The 18724-nt window shown below is 45.3% G+C and overlaps 1 protein-coding gene across 1 annotated transcript; it reads left to right on the top strand.

The window, feature by feature from the left end:
* The first annotated feature begins 7301 nt into the window (after positions 1 to 7301).
* DDX20 (DEAD-box helicase 20) lies at positions 7302 to 13558 on the top strand. Its single transcript, XM_018079636.3, has 10 exons — positions 7302 to 7391; positions 7549 to 7717; positions 8421 to 8535; positions 8618 to 8760; positions 9217 to 9355; positions 9543 to 9601; positions 10291 to 10373; positions 11233 to 11338; positions 11426 to 11527; positions 12171 to 13558. The coding sequence occupies exons 2-10, from the start codon at positions 7621 to 7623 to the stop codon at positions 13364 to 13366; spliced, it is 2040 nt and encodes a 679-aa protein (XP_017935125.1). The 5' UTR covers positions 7302 to 7391; positions 7549 to 7620; the 3' UTR covers positions 13367 to 13558.
* The last annotated feature ends 5166 nt before the right edge of the window (positions 13559 to 18724 follow it).

Genomic DNA, 18724 nt, shown 5'->3' with positions numbered 1-18724 from the left:
CTCCCTCCTCCCAAAGTTTGGGTGGTTTTAGTTTGGGGTGTTATATGTGTGTGTGTGGGTTCCGCGCGGCGCTGCGCGGGGAAGGACCACCCCGGCCAAAAGCGCGGATTAACCTACATGGCTTTAATCACGAGAAATTGCAAAGCCACCCGGCCGCGGTGTCCCCGTTCTGTCCTCGCCGCGGGGCCGGGGTTGCTCGCCCTGCGCTCGGGGATGTGACAGGTCCCGTGGGAAGGGGACAGCGGCACCTCGCACACGACCGTGCCCGTTATCCCAGTGCCCTTTGTCAGGCAGGGACAGCCGCGTGTTCGCAGAGCTGCGAGAAAACAGGTGTTGAAAATCCTTTTATTTTCAGAACGGGTTTTTTCCCCCCCTCCCCGTGTTTTCCAAGCGGACGGCGGGAGCCACTGGAAAACTGGATGTGTGAGGGATGTTGTCGCTGCTCCTCTAAGACCAGGATCTTTTTTTTTTTTACCTCAGATCAACAACCTCTGATGCTGTTTGTCACCACAGGACATCAAACAGATGGACAGGCGAGCCCGGAAAAGGCACAAACACTCTTGGATCATCATTACAACTGCACTGAATTTGAAAGGGCTTGAATTTTTCCCGGGCTTCTCACAAATATATAAGTATTATTCTCAGTTTATATGCCAAATGTGGTGTTTAGCTGATAAGTGCTGAGTCCCCTGCAATAATTTAACAAGGTTTATCTGAATCTCTGCAATGCTAAAGAACCTGACAGGAAGAAGAATACTACTTTGTGTTTTGAACTTTGGGATTAAAAACATAATTACTTGCTTTTCCCCATAAATTTGTCAAAGACTGGCTACAATTTTTGCTTTCCAGGTCTTTATTTTTTGAAAGAAAACCTTTTATTTATAGATGGCAATAGGATTTTGTTAGTTCCCTTGTTTGTTTGTAGAAATCAACCTCGGTGTTTTGAAAGCTGACCTTTGTGTCAACATCCAATTTAAATAAGAAATCTGTGATCTGCCCTTTCACCTATGTTTGGGAAACACTCCAGAGTTAACATTTATTGATCCTTCCAGCATCTCTTTCATTATGGGCCAAAATTTCTTGCCTGTTTACTCGTTTCAGGGTTCCCATTTCCCATCTCTTAAGCATGAAAACAGCATCTGTCTTTGAGGCTCTGCAGAACGTTGGGCAGTAAACATATTAATGTATTTAAAAAGTGACCTTATTGAAAAGTCAATCACTTCCAACGAGGTATGTCATGATGCAATCAGGACACTTGCCAGTTTTGAGTCTTTTTTAAAGCCTAAGCCAACTAGCCCAGTTATGATTTTTTCCTTGAGATCTGGCAGGATTTGTTGGCCAGCTGGTTGTTCCCCACGGGCCAGGGTGGGGTGTGGATGTCCCCAGCCTACCCAAGCATATGGCAGGTTGAACAGCCAGGCAGGGGTAAAAAATCAGAGAGATGGCACCATGTGGAGAACAGGAGCTGAAATTCCTGCCTCCAGCACTCCACCTTCCCTTGCCTGTCCCAGTGTCCCAGACAAGGATCCGCGTGCAAGAAGAGCCCCAGTCTCAGCATCCAGGTTTCTGTGTTGCTTAGGTGGCTTGGGACCTTTATTTTCTACTAGAACTATGTTTTTATGGTTTCTTTTATTATCTCAGTTCTATCAAGTAACATTTAGACAGGATTTCTTCCCTGTGGCACAGCAGCAAAGCTGAAACAAAACTGCATTTTCTCTTGATGTTTTATCAGCACAGAGCCGGGTTCAGCTGGTCTGAGCTCAAAACGGACCATGGGCTTTATTTATCCCAGCCAGCTTTGGGCAGTGGTATTTTTAGGTATTGTTTTATATTTGGTAGGGAAGAGACTTCAATGTCAGTGACAATCATGAGGTTGGGGACTCTCCATTCCTGGATGTGTTCCAGGCCAGACTGGACAAGGCTTGGAGCAACCCGGGCTAGTGGAAGGTGTCCCTGCCCATGGCAGGGGGTGGAATGAGATGAGCTTTAAGGTCCCTTCCAAGCCAAATGATTCTGGGGTTCATTCTGTGATTCCATGATTCTCTTATCCTGGAGTTACCACACTGCTGATGAGCTCTATGGCTCTGGCACCTTGAAAAACTCCACGGACTCAGAGCACGGATTATCCCTAGCACAGGATGCTCCCTGCAAGGTTTTCTTTACAATACCATGCATTTTTTTAAACCCTATCATCCCTGAGTTTGTTTTAACTGATGCTTTTCACAGCACTTTGACTATTCCAGCACAGAAGAGATACAAACAATGCACGTGGTTATTGGAAGCATCAGATCTAAGTTAATCCATACTGTATTTTCCAGCACATCAAGCATTCAGGAGGCCAACTGCAGGTGGACATGGCAAGTGTTCCAAAAAACCTCCTGTGCCACTTGCAAGACACCAAACTCTGTGATCTGCTGGCAGATGAACAGGAAGAGCTTTTAGGCTCTTTGGCTTCTGTTAAGGACATCTTTTTGATCCATTTTCCAGCCCCCGGGGCTGCTCCTGTCCCGGGAGACTGATAAAGGAGTTCATGAGCACAGAAGAAAGGAAAGGCCGGAATATTCATGTGCTCCAAACTCCTGGGAACTTGCAAGAGGAGAGAAAAATCTGAGATATTTTCTCAGTAGGATTTCCTTACTTAAGCAACATTTTTCTCTTGCGTGTAGACAACTGGTTCAAAGCAGCACCGACACCTCATGCCAGGCCCTGCTCTCCTCCCGCTCTGTCGTGGTGCAAACCATGAGCAGATGGTGCAGTGCAGTGGAAAAATCAGATCTCCAAGAAAACACGGAGCTGAGAATAAAACAGCCCTCGAGGAGAAAGCTGCATGGTTTATTTCGGGATAACATGAAAAACTGAGATCCTTGGGCAAAAATTAGGCTACTCCTTCAGAGTGGAGTATTCCACTTCTGTGAACTGCCTCGTTCCTTCCCGAGTGAGGGAACATCCATCCCTTCACAGCTGAGGGCTCTTCTCATTTGTTGTCTTTCAGTTCATTGATCTGGTTTCTCCAGGCTCCCACGTGACTGTTCTTTGCTGAACTAACAAGCGTGATTATCCCTGAATTTTTCTCTCGTTTTCGACTTCCTTGCGCGCTGACGACAAACCTTTCAGAAAATTCCTTCCCACTTCAGCTGCAGCCTGACCTGAATTGCATCCATCTTTGTTTAAACCCGCTGGGGCAGAAACATCCAGCCAAGATAGGTAAGGATATAATGTCAAAACTTCAACTCTGGTTTTATGTTTGTGCATAAAGAGATAAAATACCCCTGAAAATGTGAGCGTTTCTTCCATCAAGCCTGATTTAGTGCATGTGGTCTCTGCACTTGTGGCCTTTAAAGTTCCTGACGTGTCCCTGCCTCGCCGTGCCCTGTCCCCAAAATTAAAACTTTTAACTCTGCTCCAGTGAAATTCCAGCTCCTGACATTCCTCTGCTTGCACTGGGGTGCCAGGAGTGAGTACCAGGGAAACTCCTCGTGCTGGTTTGTGGTGAAGAACTGTTGGATTTGATCTCGGCTCGCTGCCTTTTCGTGACCTACATCCTGTTCACGGGAGCTGAAAAAAAATCTTGGTATCCAAGATTAAAATGGGGTGATGTTTATTTATCTGGAGGAAAACATCAGGAGTGAAATATTGGCCTTTCTCACAGAAATAGCTGCTCTGCCCTGATCCCTGGGTTCTGCTTTCTTTTATCTGCAGCTGCATCCCTGCGTGTGCCTGTGGGGACCCCCCTGTGTAATTCAGATTGCACCTGAAATTTTTGGAATTCTCCTTGATCCTTCTGACGAGGAACCAAACCCATTCTGCAGGAGGGCACGGAAATGAGCCTTGGATGGATGTAAGACCCCATCATCATCATCATTATTTTTGACAACTCCATGCACCAGACTTGCTGGGAAAAATCCAAGACTGGGCCAGTTACTAAAGCAACAAAGAGGATTCTGCTGCTCCAAAGACTTGCTACTTGTTGATAACTTGCCATCCAGCTTTTTTTTTTTTTTTTCCAAAGGGAAAATGAATGTGGAGGGTGCTTGGAGTCAATTTTTGGTGGGGAATATGCAGTCACTGTCTCTGCTGGTATCAATGGCCCTTTCACTGTACTGGGCTTTACTGTACAGGGAACAAACACAGTTTCCATGGCAGTGTAAACAGAAATACACCCCACACTCCAAAGAGTGACTCACACGTGCTGCAGAGAAGAGACAAACTTCCCCGTCTTAATCCGAACACATCTGGGAGAGGAGGATGAGATTATCTCAGTTTAAAAGTATTCCATAAATATTATGTAAACCTGAGATTTGCTCAGAATAATTCCATGCCTTGGCAGATCTGAAAGACAAATCCTTTGAAGGTAAAGGAATAAGACAAGGCCAGTGCCTGTTTGCAGTAGCAATGTTCAAATCTATAATGATTTTCTTCTTAAGTATAGACACAAGCTGACAGCTCTGGAAGCTGATACAAATTCTCCATGAGCAGTTTATCTCGCTCTTCAGGGAGTTACAAGAAGAATTTAACTGTTGTAAATGAACAGTAAGTTCAGAACAAAAGGAAGAGATGGATAAATCTGGGGGGGGCTACTTAGTACTGGTCTTAAGTCCAGGTGTTGCAGGTGTTAACCTGAAATAGTCTGAGATAGTGAGACCCTGACCTTGGGTATCAGCAGCATCACCTCACGAGTGTCTTAGAACATCATTTATCCAAAACTGATGTTCAGATTTGGAGGAAAATGAGTCTGGGATGGAATTAAAATCAAATATGTGACGTGCACTTTGTAACGGGGAGGAAAAGGTGCTGAGCACTGTTTTGGAGGAATGAAACATGCTCTCAGTGTGTATGAGAGGAAGAGTTTTCCCTAGCAAGACTTTTCTAGGTCCCAAAACCTTGAGGTTTTTTATGACCCCGAGCTAGAGAGTTTATATCCCTTCATAAGAACCTGTTATTTTTGTCATACTCCATCTCTGAAGGATGCCTCATCTGCTTCTCTTACTAACCTAAATCCTTTCCCAGGATCTGCCTGCAGATTAAATGTCAAGATTTCCAAAGGCTGCTCTGAGCAGGAATATTTCCTTTGGATCTTACTGCAGGCGAAAGCAAAGCAATGTCATGGCAAAACTGCAGATTCCTCTTGGCTGGGCTGACATGTGAATGTCGACAAGGGGAATTCAGTATTTGAGAGTCACTGAGGTAAAACAAGGCCTGAAGGGTGAGGATTGCTATTTATACAGTGACTCATGGCAGAGCACACAACTTACAGAGAGCTTACAACAAAGTTAGGAGCAGTAGCAGTTAAGCTCTGCTACGGGAATAAGGGTTAAAACAAAACCTTTCATGAGATCAACTGATACAGCTGCAGGAGCCTGACCTAAATCTGACACAGCCCCCTCAGTCAGGGCCAAAACCAAAGGGAGAGGGACAATAAATCTGTCAGTCGTGGTGTCAAAGGGTGTCTCAGCACACAGACAGTGAGACAGTTTGGAATCTGTCCGAACTGAACATCTGAAGGGAAATTAAAGAACTACAAACAGCAGCATCTTTCTGAATGAAGGTGAAGTGTCTGAATGTCTCATTAATGCACTGCTGAGAGTAATGTCTGTCTCTAAATCACCTCGGTTGTACTGCAACGTGCAGGAAACCTCGGGGGAGAAAAGGAATAAGCGAGAAAAATAGAGAGGGGAAGCAGTTCCTGGCAATGGCTCTTGGGGGCTGTTTTGTCACCTCTTTGCTGCCCTTCCCCCCTGGGAACAGTCACTTCTGACTGCTCTTCGTTGTCTGTTCAAATCACATCAAGTCAGAAGGGTTATGAGAGGCTGTATTTAATCAAATGTTTGTTATGTCCAGGTGTCTTTGTCTGTCTCCTTTCCCAGATTTATCCAGAGGTAATTATCTCGTGTTGGAGGCTCGTATCCCCTTGAGGATCAATGAGAATACTCACTTAAAAATTTAAAAATAATTGAACCTAACAGAATGCCTGGAGATCCCTGTCCCGTTCCTTCTGTCCTGGTCTGTCCCCACTTGGTGGAGGTGAACTCTCCAAACTGGAATTGTTCTTTGTCCTCTGGGGCCCCGCTCTTGGTCGGTACTCAGATATTCACAGGAAAAAAATGCCATAATACTAAAAATTACCAACTGAATAGAATCTGACAGACTTTTCTCCCCCATCAGGAACATAAACACGAGGAATTTCAAAGGCGTGACCAAGCCTGTGATGCACCAAAAGCTATTAAAATTCATTTTTGGGCTGCCTGGCACTGTAAGAAGAATGACACAGTGTATGTGCTCGGACAGTAGAAGCCACTGTGGAGATTTTTTTCAAATCCTGTTGCAATGAATGGAAGCTACAATAACAGAAGCTACAGCCACTAAAATAAAAGTTGATATTCATCAGAACGAAAGTTGATATTCATAAAACTCACCCACGATTTAAAATAAGTGGCCTGCAGAGGGTAGTAAGTAACACACATAAGGGATTTACACTTTTGGCCTGGCCATTTGTGGTGTAATGAGTGTTTTAAGGTTGCTCAAAAGCAAGGGGGGCGATGCACCACCACACCGGTGAGTACCATACTGTTAATTTTTGTAGTGTCCCGGCTTTTAAAGCTTGTTTCCGTGTGCTGTACAGCTGTGTTCTCTCCTCAGGGAAGCGGCCATGGCCCCAAGGCTGCCAGAGCTCAAGGAGCGCTCGGACAACGCTCTGAGACACAGGGTGGGATTTTGGGGGCATCATGTGCACGGCCACGAGTTGGACTGGATGATGCTTGTGCATCCCTTCCAGCTCAGGATATTCTGTGAGTATGAGTGTGTTCGGACGGGATAGTTTGCACGTATCGAGGACATTCTGCGATTAAACCAACCCCTCGCTCGCTCTGAGGCGGCGCCGCCATTTCTCTCCCCCCGCCCCTCCCCTGACGGAGCCCGCGCGCCGCGCGGCGCCCCCTGGCGGCGCTGGGCGGGGTATCGGGATGAAGCGCGGGATTAAGACACATCTCGCGATATTTCCCCCTCCGCCGTTCCCCAAGATGGCGGCCCACGGAGCCGCCGCCGCCCAGGGCCCGGTTCCCGCACCCGGGACGTGCTGGTGCCCGGGGCCCCTCCGATTTCGGGTCCTCTCCTGCTGTCTCCGCCAGTGCTGGCGGGGCCTTGGAGGCGGCCGGCTTCCTCCGGCCGTCGCCGGTGCAGCTGAAGGCCAATCCCGCTGGGCGCTGCGGGCTGGGTGAGCGGCGGGCGGGCGGGCGCGGGCTGGGAGCACTCCGAGGCACCCCGGGGGGCTCCCCTGACCTTTGTGGGGGCTCTTTGCAGATCTCATCGTTCAGGCCAAGTCCGGCACCGGCAAAACATGCGTGTTCGCCACCATCGCCCTGGACGCGGTGCTGCTGGAGAGCCCCGCCACGCAGGTGAGCTTTGCAACAGAAAATCCCTCTTTGCAACAGAAAATCCCTCTTTTTGTGGGGGAAAAAGGGCGTTGAAGCCCTTGAGGCACAGCGGTTTAAATCGGGCTTATGTTGTCGGAGCCATCCTGCGGCTCTCACGTTTAATCCTCGCCCCTCGCAGATCCTGGTCCTGGCGCCCACCAGGGAGATCGCGGTGCAGATCCACGCCGTCATCACGACTATCGCGATAAAAATGGAAGGCTTGGAATGCCACGTGTTCATCGGGGGGACCCCGCTGAGCCAGGACAAGAGCAGGCTGAAGAAGTGCCACATCGCTGTTGGCTCCCCAGGTAGGGATGGGCTTCGTTGTGATTCAGGTCCTGTGTGATCCTTCACAGGACATAACTGGAGCTCTTGATACCTGGGTGGGGTTTTTTTTGTTGTTATTAATAGTACACAGCCTCAAAAGGCTGTGCTAGAGGCATTGAGATGAGCTCTTTTTAGTGAGAAGGTATTTTTAATGAGAGGTTTGGCAGGCTGAGAGTTGCAGCCTGGAGAAGAGAAGGTGGTGTGGAGACCTCACAGCACCTTCCAGTGTCTGAAGGGGCTCCAAGGAAACTGGAGAGGGGACTCTGCACCAGGAACTGGAGTGACAGGACAAGGATTATTGGGTTCAAACTGAAAGAGTGGAAGTTTAGGTTGGATGTTGGGAAGGAATCCTTCTCTGTGAGGGTGGAGAGGCCCTGGCACAGGTTGCCCAGAGAAGCTGTGGGTGTTCCTGGATCCCTGGAAATGTCCAAGGGCAGATTGGACGGGGCTTGGAGCAACCTGGGCTAGTGGAAGGTGTCCCTGCCCATGGCAGGGGTTGGAACTGGGTGATCTTTAAGGTCCTTCCCATCCCAAACCATTTTGTTTTATGTCTCTGTGATTATCCCAAATATGCCTTTTTTTAAGTCTTACTGAAATAAATTTAAAAAACCATTAGAAGTTCATCATTAGAACCTTTCAGTTCGTAACTTTTGAAGTTCTTTTTCCCCTTTTCCTCCTGTGCAGGTCGAATCAAACAGCTCATAGAGCTGGACTACCTGAACACAGCCAGTATCAGGCTCTTCATCCTGGATGAGGCAGACAAGCTCCTGGAGGAAGGCAGCTTCCAGGAGCAAATCAAGTAAGAAAAACCACTCATCTCATGCATTTCTCAGCAGATTAGATGCATTTTTGTTAATCATGCCCACTTTTATGTCTCCCAGCTGGATTTACTCCTCACTCCCAGCCAATAAGCAGATGTTGGCTGTGTCAGCGACTTACCCCGAGTCCTTGGCTCGTGCTCTGACCAGGTACATGAGGGAGCCAACCTTTGTGAGGCTGAACCCCACTGATCCAAGCCTCCTTGGTGAGTGAACATCCAATTATAGTGATATTGCTGCCAACAGATTAGGAGGAATCTACTAAAACCAAAATATGTACCTTTAAAAGTCATGGTTTTTCATAATTTCCCTCCACACCTGAGTTGTTTAGTTATAAAATACTGATTCCCAGTGAACCTTCTAGTAGAAGGTGTCCACTAGACCATGGAATGAGATGGTCATTAAGGTCCTTTCCCACCCAAACCATCCTGTGATTCTGTGTATTTAAAACACCAGTGACAAATGTAACTCTCTGGGTTTTTTATCCATTCAAAAAATATTTCAGCTTTTTAAGAAAAACCTCTCTCCTGGAGGTTCTTATTTGGCCACATGTGTGTGTTTGAATTGGAATTTTTTCCTTTGCCTGCAGTGACACAGTTGACATAGCACTGTACATGTTTTTCTGGCAACCCTTAATCTGTTCTTTTGGTTTCTTTCCTCAGGGCTGAAGCAGTACTACAAAATTGTGAATTCCCATCCACTTCCACACAAAACATTTGAGGAAAAAACCCAGCACTTGCAGGAATTGTTCAGCAAGATTCCATTCAATCAAGCCTTAGTCTTCTCAAATTTGCACAGCAGGTGATAAATTTGAAATAAAACCTGTAAAAAGCAGTGGTTGTAATGTCCAGTCAGGGATAAATTTATGGATAAATTTATGGATATGGATAAGTTTATGAGACCTGTAAGGTCTCAGAGCACTCTGCACATTTCAGATCTGAAATACAGCCAGTTTTATTCCCAGTTTTCCTTGTCTGTGTTCCATCAGGGCTCAACATCTGGCTGAAATCCTGACATCCAGAGGCTTCCCTGCTGAGTGCATTTCAGGTGAGTCCATTCACAACTTCTAATGAACTTATTCTGTTCTATTCTATTGAAATTGTGCATAAATATAACCTAAAATAGGAAAATTAATCTTAAATCTTGGTTTGCATGGCCTCTGATTAAATAACTGAGAATAGCATTTGAATCTTCATAAGTCTCTTGAGACTTAATCAGTGTAAAAATTAATTAACATTTAACTTTCTTGTTTTTACATTTGTTTGAGAGCCATTTTTATGAATGCATTTGCTTATTTGCAAAGAGAAAGGACTCACATTTGCAGGTTGAAGCTGGGTTTCTTTGGGATGCAGGTGTTGAATTTAAATCTTTATTTCAGTAATCTATAAAAGTTGAAAGCTGGCACCTGCTGCTTTTTAGAAACCTTGAATTTTTACTTCAGCTTCCATGGCTTAGGTGTTTAAAATCCATCTCAAATCAGTGCTGTTTAAGTGGGTTAAGCATCTGCATAATTGGCTCCTATTGAAAATCAGTAGAATTATCTTTGTAACGAATTACCTTATTTTTCAAGTTCTGTTTGTTCCTTGTTTACTCATTTAAAACTGATATTTGAAGAGGTTTTTCCTCAACCTTATCTTTGATCTCATCCACAAATTTTACAAACCAGTGTTTTTTTAGATTTTTGAGGGGCCTAAAGCTGCAAGAATGTACTTTATTTCTAATTTTTATCTTTCCAGGCAACATGAATCAAAACCAACGACTCGATGCTATGGCCAAATTAAAGCAATTCCACTGTCGAGTCCTGATCTCCACAGACTTGGTGAGGTTTTACTGCTCTTGAACAAGCTTTGGACAGGTTTTATTTCAAATTTACTGCCTGCTGTGCACATGGTGCAGCATGCAGGAGTATTGCACATAAAGTTACTCAGAGAATTAGATTTGACTTGGAATTGAACATAAATGTGCTGACCAAGCACTGTGAGACTGTATGACTTATTGTCACTGGGAACTTAAAAATTGCCTCCTATTCCTCATCTGGTTGGGATGAGATGGTCTTTTAAGATCTCATCCAACACAAACCAGTCTGTGATTTGGTTCATAAATTAATTTATGTGTTGCTTTGTTGATGCTTTAAAGTTCAAGGGACTTTAGAATTGTTTCCTTTGCATGGGAGCTGTGGGGAGGAATAGTTTGTTTCTCTGGTGCCACAGTGACATTGCAAACAGCTGAACAGAGCAGTGGTTATGTTTGGGACACTCTCAGCTTCTCATTGTTGTGGAATTTTGGTTTTTGGTTGATGGTTTGAGGTGCTGCCATGAGAAGATGTCTCTGTGTTGTCAGCTTGGACTTTTTGATGCTGAGGGGGAAAAAAAATAATCCTGGCTTGTATTTGATAAGTGGAAGGTAGAAGAAAAATGATTCCTAGTTTTCATATCCCAAAGCAACGTGCCTGTTTTACCTGTAATGCTGTAAAATGGTTGGAAAATTGTAGGTGCTTTATGGTGTGTTATAACAATTCAGAGTTCTCATCTGAGTTGGTGGGAGTAACTCCAGGGAGGTTGGACCAGGTGGCCCCACTGTGGTCCCTTCCAGCCTCACCCTGTGCTCCTGTGTTTATTTAAAGCTCTGTTCAGCACATTCCCTTCTCACTCCCCTTCTCTCCTTCCCATTTTCTCCAGACATCCCGTGGAATTGATGCTGAGAAAGTGAACCTGGTTGTCAACCTGGACGTCCCTGTGGACTGGGAGACCTACATGCACCGGATTGGCAGGGCTGGCCGCTTTGGTGAGAGCCAAATCCATGGATTTGTGGAGCTTTCCCTTGCTTTGCTGGCTCTCTTTGGTGATTAATTAATTCTTTTGTGTGTCACAGGGACTCTGGGTTTGTCTGTGACCTACTGCTGCCGTGGGGAGGAGGAGAACACGATGATGAAGATTGCTCAGAAGTGTAATCTGCAGCTCCTTCCTCTGCCAGGTGTGCTCTGGGCTTGGGATGCAGCTGGGATTTGGTTGTTTTGTGCTATTCAGAGCTTCAGGCAAGTCCACAGGGAGCTGATATGTGGCTTCTCTGCTGGAGCTGCATTACTTTTAGGCCAGGTTTGTCATACTCTCTGCTGATGACTCCTTGTGGGGCTGCTGCAGTTGTGTGGAGCAGTAAAAATGGACTGAGTGCTCAGGGAGAGGAACTCTGCATCCAGCTGTGCTTAAGCAACCACATAACTACCTGGATTTCCAGAAATCTGGTATTAAACCTTGCTCAAGTGTGAAGATACAGCAGTGCAAGGAAGGAGTAATTAAAACAGCAGATTTGCTTCCCTTGCTTTGCCAGAAGCTGTTCTGCTGAAAGGGAGGATTTACCTTCTTGTCTAAGTTCAAAATAAGTGAAGAATAGATGACAAGGAATGCAGTGCTGTTTGTCCTCATCAGCCTCATGATGCCTTCCATGAAGGAAATGTTCTGGCTCCTTGAGCTCTTCCAAGAATTGAAGGAGTTGGTTTGTGGCCATAAGTTAATATTTTACTGTGCAATTTTGCAGGGCTTTGTTTGGGTACTCATTCAAGTTCTAGTGGGAAGGATAGACTTAAAATTAATTGCCTGCTTGTTTCCCTTCTGTGCAGAGCCAATACCTCCTGGAATGATGGATCAGTTTGAAGATGGGGAGGTGGAAGTTAAACCTGCTGTACTTCCAGGACCTTTGGTGAATTGTGACACTGTGTGTCTTAAACCAGAGGAACCAGTGCTGCAGCCTGTCCAGAATGGTTTTCCAGAGGCACCTCAGCCTCTCTCCACTCTTCCAAGGGATAATTCTGCTGCAGAAAGGCCAAAAAAGTCTCAGAAGCAAAAGCAGATAAAAAAGTGCACAAATCCTGCAAATAAAAATAGTAGAACCCCCCGAACTCCCAGTTGTCACACAGAGCAGAGGAATCAAGTGAAAACTGTCTCCAGGACAGATGGACATGACAACACTCAGGCTCCAGATGAGGAGGCCTTAAAAAAAAACCTTCCCAAAATTCCATGCTTGTCTTCCTTCAAAAACCAGCTCAACAATCCCTGGAGCTTCTCAGAATTCGTTGAGGACTATGAGTATTTCATGAAAGAAGGGTCTGAGAGACAGGTGGAAATTTTGAGGAGCTATTCAGGCCCAGGAGAGCAACGTGAGCTCCCCAGGAACGGGGATGTGGAGTGGGAAGAGCTGGGACATCACACAGAGACAGCAGCAAACGGTGACATTTCTGGTGACAGTGATGGTTCAGACACTTCCAGGGATTCCTTTAGTAGTAGGGAGGATAATTCATGCTTTGAAGCATTTTCCAGGGCTTCCTCTAATGGCAGGGAGAACAACTCATGCTTTGAAGCATTTTCCAGGGCTTCCTCTAATAGTAGGGAGAACAACTCATGCTTTGAAGGATTTTCAGACACACAGGAGAGAAATGCTGTCCCCAAAAGGCATCAGGGTCGTTCAGGCTTCTGTCCTACACCAGAGAAGCCTCAGGAGCCATCCCAGGTCCCAAAGCAAAAGGAAGTGAAAAAGAAAGTTCTGAAACAAAATGCTAAACAAAAGAAAAGCCACAACCATCAATTCTCGAGTTCTTCCCCGAGGAAAACTGAAGAGGACTGGACCTGCAGCTCCTGGGATGATGCTCCATCTGAGCACTGGAGTTATGAGGACTATTGGAAATGTTATAATGAAGCTTGGCAGAGCTACTATGCAGCAGTGTCTCACTACAGGGAGAGTTACAGGCAGTTCAGCTGGATGAGGGCCTACCACATCAACTCTGTGTATCTCCAGGAGCTCCTGAAAAGTGGGGATTGATGCCCTGATGCTGCTGGTTGGGACCAGCAATGGACATGATCCATGAAAACTCTGCTGGTCTGAGGGACGTTGACAGACAGACCTGGTTGGGGATTAAAGAAAAATGTTGTCTTTTTGTAAGCAGCTGTGTTTTGGTAAATGTTTTACACGAGTTCAGTGACGGTGTTACAAGTTGGTAATAAAAGGAAAAGAAAGGCAGTTGGATGCTCTGTTGGAATCTTTGCAATCCAAAGTAAACAAAGGATGATCAAAGGCAGCCATGTACATTTAAGAAATGTCACTAAGGAGAAAACACAAACTAATCCCAGTTGTAGTTCATGGAGTCCCAGGATGGTTTGGGTTGGAAGGGACCTTAAAGCTCATCTCATTCCAACCCCTGCTGTGGACAGGGGCACCTTCCACTAGCCCAGGTTGCTCTGACCTGGCCTTGGCCACTTCCAGGGATCCAGGGGCAGCCACAGCTTCTCTGGGCAACCTGTGCCAGGGCCTCCCCACCCTCTTGCTTGACTTGTCTTCCCTGTGATTTTGGGTGAAGAGGAATTCCCTGTAACTCCACAGCCTGTTTATAGTTGGTGATCATTCCATGTTCCATAATTCTCTTGGTAAACACCAGGCACTGATTATATCCTGGTTAAGTGAGGGAGTGAACATGCATCTCAATGCCTGTATTGCTAATTTAAATCCAGTTAATTACCACTGTATAAATAACATTCTAAAGCAAGGTGTGCAGCCCAAGGATGGTTTAATTATGGAGAGAACGTGCAGCAATCGTAATTGTTCTGTCCCTCTGGGTGCAACAATATCAAACTTGCCACACTTACAGGAAAGCTTTAATTAGAACTGAAATTACCTATTAGTGCTAAAACTAATTGATGTTTCCTGTTTGGCTTGCAGTGCCTTGTATGGAGCTGTCCTGAAGCAGGAAAAGATGGGAGTGCTGGCTGGCTTAGGGTGCTGACCCTGGGCTGACTCTGCACTGATTTTGAAACTTCATCTTTTAGCTTTTAGTATGTTTGAGATCATTAGACATTTTCTTCAGCAACTTCCCTTGATTTCTCAGTGTTCCAATGTTCCCCAGAGCACCTTCAGTCTACTTTTGGTTGTTTTCTTTTCCTTGTGCAGACTTAGGCTGGAATTTTCTTAGCAGTGCATCCTGCCTATGAACTGCCCTTCTCAGGAGACTTGCTGCTTTAAATTGGTGCTCTGGGGGTCTCCAGGGCTGTTGGATTGCTCACCTTCAGCCACTCTTATTTTTAGAAACACACAGTTTTCCCTCAGCTCACACAAACCTGAGTGTTCCTGTCACTCTTACGAAATTCCCTGTGCAAATCCTGTGCTGTCCCCGGTCTTTCTGACCTTTTTTTTTGTGGAGTGGTGGGTCTAAACTTTAACCTGTGTGATCCAGACTCGTTTTTCAGCGTGCAGGAGGTTTCTAACACTGATTTAGCTCAGGAATGGTGTGGGAATGCAGCCCAGGATGGGCTCTGGGGCTGTACTGGGCTGGTGTGAGAGCAGCTCACTGGGGCACTGAGGGCTCCTAGTGGGACTCAGCCTTTACTACAAGAGAGGAAAGTGTGTGTAAGCTGTTAGGAGTCACTTAATAAGAGTTTTTGATTTCTGCTTAAATAATTTTGTAGATTTTAGTGATGCCTCCAAGTGCTTTTTTTCTGGCAGCCCTCCTTGTTTTAGGATCAGCTTGTTTTGACCATGTCTGCAACACAGAATGTAAGACTGGCCTAAACAACTGAGGTTGCCTTTGAAAAGAAAGGCATAATACATGCTATTATTAATATTAATAGATCTTGTTAGAAGTATTTTTCCTTCTCTGTTTTTCCTGCCTTACTCCCTTTGTGTCACAAATTATCCCAGGGAGGGGTTTCACCTCAATTTTGTTTGCAGAGTTTGATGATTTTGTCTCCAAGACGAATTTTTTTGCAACCCTAGACATCCAAAAGGAGGGGTTTCACTTCAGTGTCTGTGTTATTGCTCTCCTGTGACAGCTCAGTGTTTTCATTAAATAAGAGCTATTAGTGTTTAAATGCAACTTGACTTAGTTAAACACCCAAAGTTCTCCAAAAGAACCTCCCAGGATTTGGTTATTATTTTTTTTCAGAAGAAATCTCCAGCATCATGTTGGTATTTGTGGCACATACTCTGTTTAATCCGGATTGGATACATCAGGTACAGCAGTGGCACAAGACTCAATACTGTAAATGATATACAAGTTTCAACATATGCACTACAATTCCAAAAGAAGACAACAGGAAACTTGGTTCTTCTAGAAAGTTGTTCTCAAATGAAGCTACCTGCAGCTGTGTACAGTACAGTTCGGACCTGTCCTCTGTAAGCAAAGCCCACTTAGAGTATGAAAATAGAAAATAATAGAGGTTGAGAGCTTCTCAGAACATAAAACTCCTAAAGGAAACACCACTGGAATGCCAGACTGGTTTATCAAAAAGAGACCATCACACCAGTGTGGAAGATGCTCCACTGGCCCGGGGAGGGAGCTCCTGGTTGGAGTGGCACCAGAAGGGAGAGGAGCCCTCAGTGTGGGTGGTGCCTTCCCCCCTGCCAGCTGAGAGTCCTGGACTAGCACTAACTGAACCCCAAAGGGAGAGGAACACGTGCACACGGATACACACAAGGGAACAGACCTGACTGAGAACACAGGAAGGGGTTTTTCACGAGCTCTTTGTCACCTGCTCTTTCTCCCGTTCCCCCCGAAGCCTTCCCGGCCCAGGTTTTGCTTCCCCAACACCAGCAGCAGCTCTGGGGCACTGGCTGCAGAATTCCCTGTGGCTGCAGAATTCCCTGGGGGATTTTTGGGGGTGTCATGGATTGGGCTTCACTTATTGCACGAGGAGGGGTTGGTTTCCCTACGGGTGGGATAATTGGCAGAGATGAAATGACTTTTTTTGGGATCTCTTAGTGGTTCATCAGGACAACCAGGAGCAGAATTCCCAGTGCTCAGTCTCCTGGCTCTGATCCTTGTGCTCCCTGCCTTCCCCTTGCTCTTACAGGATAAAATTATTGAAGAGTTTATGGCAAGTGAGAAGCCTAAAAACCCAGGCTTTAAAGCCACATATCTACTGCAGTTGGCCTAAAGTGTTGGAGAAAAAGAAGTGATTGGAAAGAAAATCAATTAAGATAGACTAGATGGGCAAATTATGTGGAAAATTCACCTAAATTCAAAAGCAGAATGAAATCTGCTGATATTCACAGCCATCCATGAGTGCTTTGTAACTCTGCATTAGTCCAACATGGAAAAACATGACAGGATCCAAGGGATGTTTCAGCACAGGAATGAAACATAATTCGTAATTTACTGAATGTTCTTTATAATGCATGTAAGACACAACATGTTTGCAACCTCTTTACTTAAAGAAGCAAAATATTTGAAGAAACTTTGCTTTCTTTAGCTGTTATTAATCTGATTTTCGTGCAAGCTGCCTAAACTAGAAGGATAAATGCTGGGTTGCAGTTTATTATCAATAGTTTTAGGTTAAACAAGTGGCACTGATTAAATTTAGTCTTTCTGGCCAATTAAAGAAGGATGTATTTTGAATTATCCATTAACTTTATTCCACACTGAGGCCATGTGTGTTACTTAGGTTATCTTTCCCCTGAAACTTCTAACAATGATAATTATTTAACAGATAAAAGTGGTCTCTGGGAGAAGAATTTGCTGTAGAAAGTTTTATATTCCTCTTGTGGAAAGGGGAATCATTTAAATGGTGCAAGGGAGTACAAATGGCAACAAGAGAGGAGAAAATAAGAAGAGAATTATGGCTGAACAGCTGGAGAAAAATCCTTGGCATTGAGGTCTGTCACTCTGGAAAAAGCTCCCCAGGGAAATAGAGGAAGTCCTTGGAGAGTTTTAAATGTAATTAAGTCTAAAAGAGCAGTGCCATGTATCACAGTGAAGGATCCTGTGCTAGCAGAGGAGAGATTAAATTTTATAATCCTTGAATTTTTGTGTGCCAAGATGTGTTATCTGTGGCCTCTTCTTTATGGGTGTCCTTAAGATTTTTAAGGAAAACGAAAGTAAAAGGTGGATTTTGGATGGAGTAGATGGAAGTCAAAGCCTACATGTGAAAGATATTTCTCATCATTCTCTGCCACTTGGGTGTGACTCCTGTTTGCAGCCCAATGCCAGGTGGGAAGAGAGGAAATCTATGAACAGAATGTGCTGAAAGTCCATGAAAATATTTTTTTTCCCCTCTGAAAAAAAACTTCAGAAAGGAAATCAAATGCTCAGAAAATCTGATATTTTTGATATTGCTTTTTGTACAAAGAACCTATTTTTATCTTTTTTTTTTTGTTTTTTTTTCCCCAAGAACCTTTTCTAAAACTATAAAAAGTAAGGAATTAGGGGAGGGGGAAAGGCTTGGACATGATCTGCCAGCACACTCCTGGTAGACAGTCTGACCAACGGGGTTGTTTTCTAGAACCTGCCTCTTTTCCTGGATGCTTCTCCTCTCAGAGGGAGCTGGAGAAGCCTCAGGAATGACCAGGATTGCTGGGGGAGGTGCTGGTTTTTGGGTTGGGATCCATGGACATGCCTGGCCCCGGGACGGGAGGGCAGTGCTGGTCACACTGGGCAGCACTGGGACCACTGGGGAGAACAGTCCACACCCTCCAGGTAAAGTCCTGGCTGAGGAATTTTCAGGATTGGCTTGGCCTTATCTCAGCAATGGTTTCTAAGTTGCTATTTGAAGATTGTGAAGATCTCTGTGGTTTGGGGAGGCTGATTTGCCTCCCTTTATTGAGGGAAGAAGTGGCTGCAGTGCCATTCCCGGGCTCTGCTCTGCCAAGGCTTTCCCTTTTTCCCTGTTTTCCTGCCAGGGATGCTCCGTTGTGCCCTTCCAAGCCCTGTCTGTGCTGTTTCAGTGCTTTCCCCCCAAGGATGGGGCTGGTTTTGGGCAGTGCAGGAGGGGTTTCAGAGCACATTTCCAAGCGCTTTCGGGAGCGTTACTTCAATTCCAGGATAAAGGGAGCTATTGCCTCCACTAAAAATGTTTTTAGCCCTGTTCCTCTGGGCTCAGATTCCCTTAATTTTGCCTGGTTTTATGCTCTGAGAGTCTGGCTGTGCGGGGCAGCACCTGCCCAGTTCATGGCAGAAGAGGCAAACCACGGATTTCTGAGCAAGGATAACAATTCCTCTTCCATGGAAGAGAGCAGAGGCCGTGGCTGCCTTGACAAGCTGAGCCCAAGCAGCCACCCAGAAACCCCTAGGGCTGGCTTTCCTCCTTATTTTTATTTTTTTTCTTTTAAAAATGTTGAATTTTATATATTATTTTTTTCCCCAAAAAAGCCTTTTGATGGATAGCAATTAAAAGCCCCAGGAGTGCTTTGGCC

The sequence above is a fragment of the Manacus vitellinus genome, unplaced genomic scaffold (assembly GCF_001715985.3).
Source record: "Manacus vitellinus isolate BGI_N305 unplaced genomic scaffold, ASM171598v3 scaffold_47_pilon, whole genome shotgun sequence".
In the NCBI taxonomy this organism is placed as follows: Eukaryota; Metazoa; Chordata; class Aves; order Passeriformes; family Pipridae; genus Manacus; species Manacus vitellinus.
Note: the sequence above shows the minus strand (reverse complement) of the source record. Positions and strands in the feature narration are given on the sequence as shown.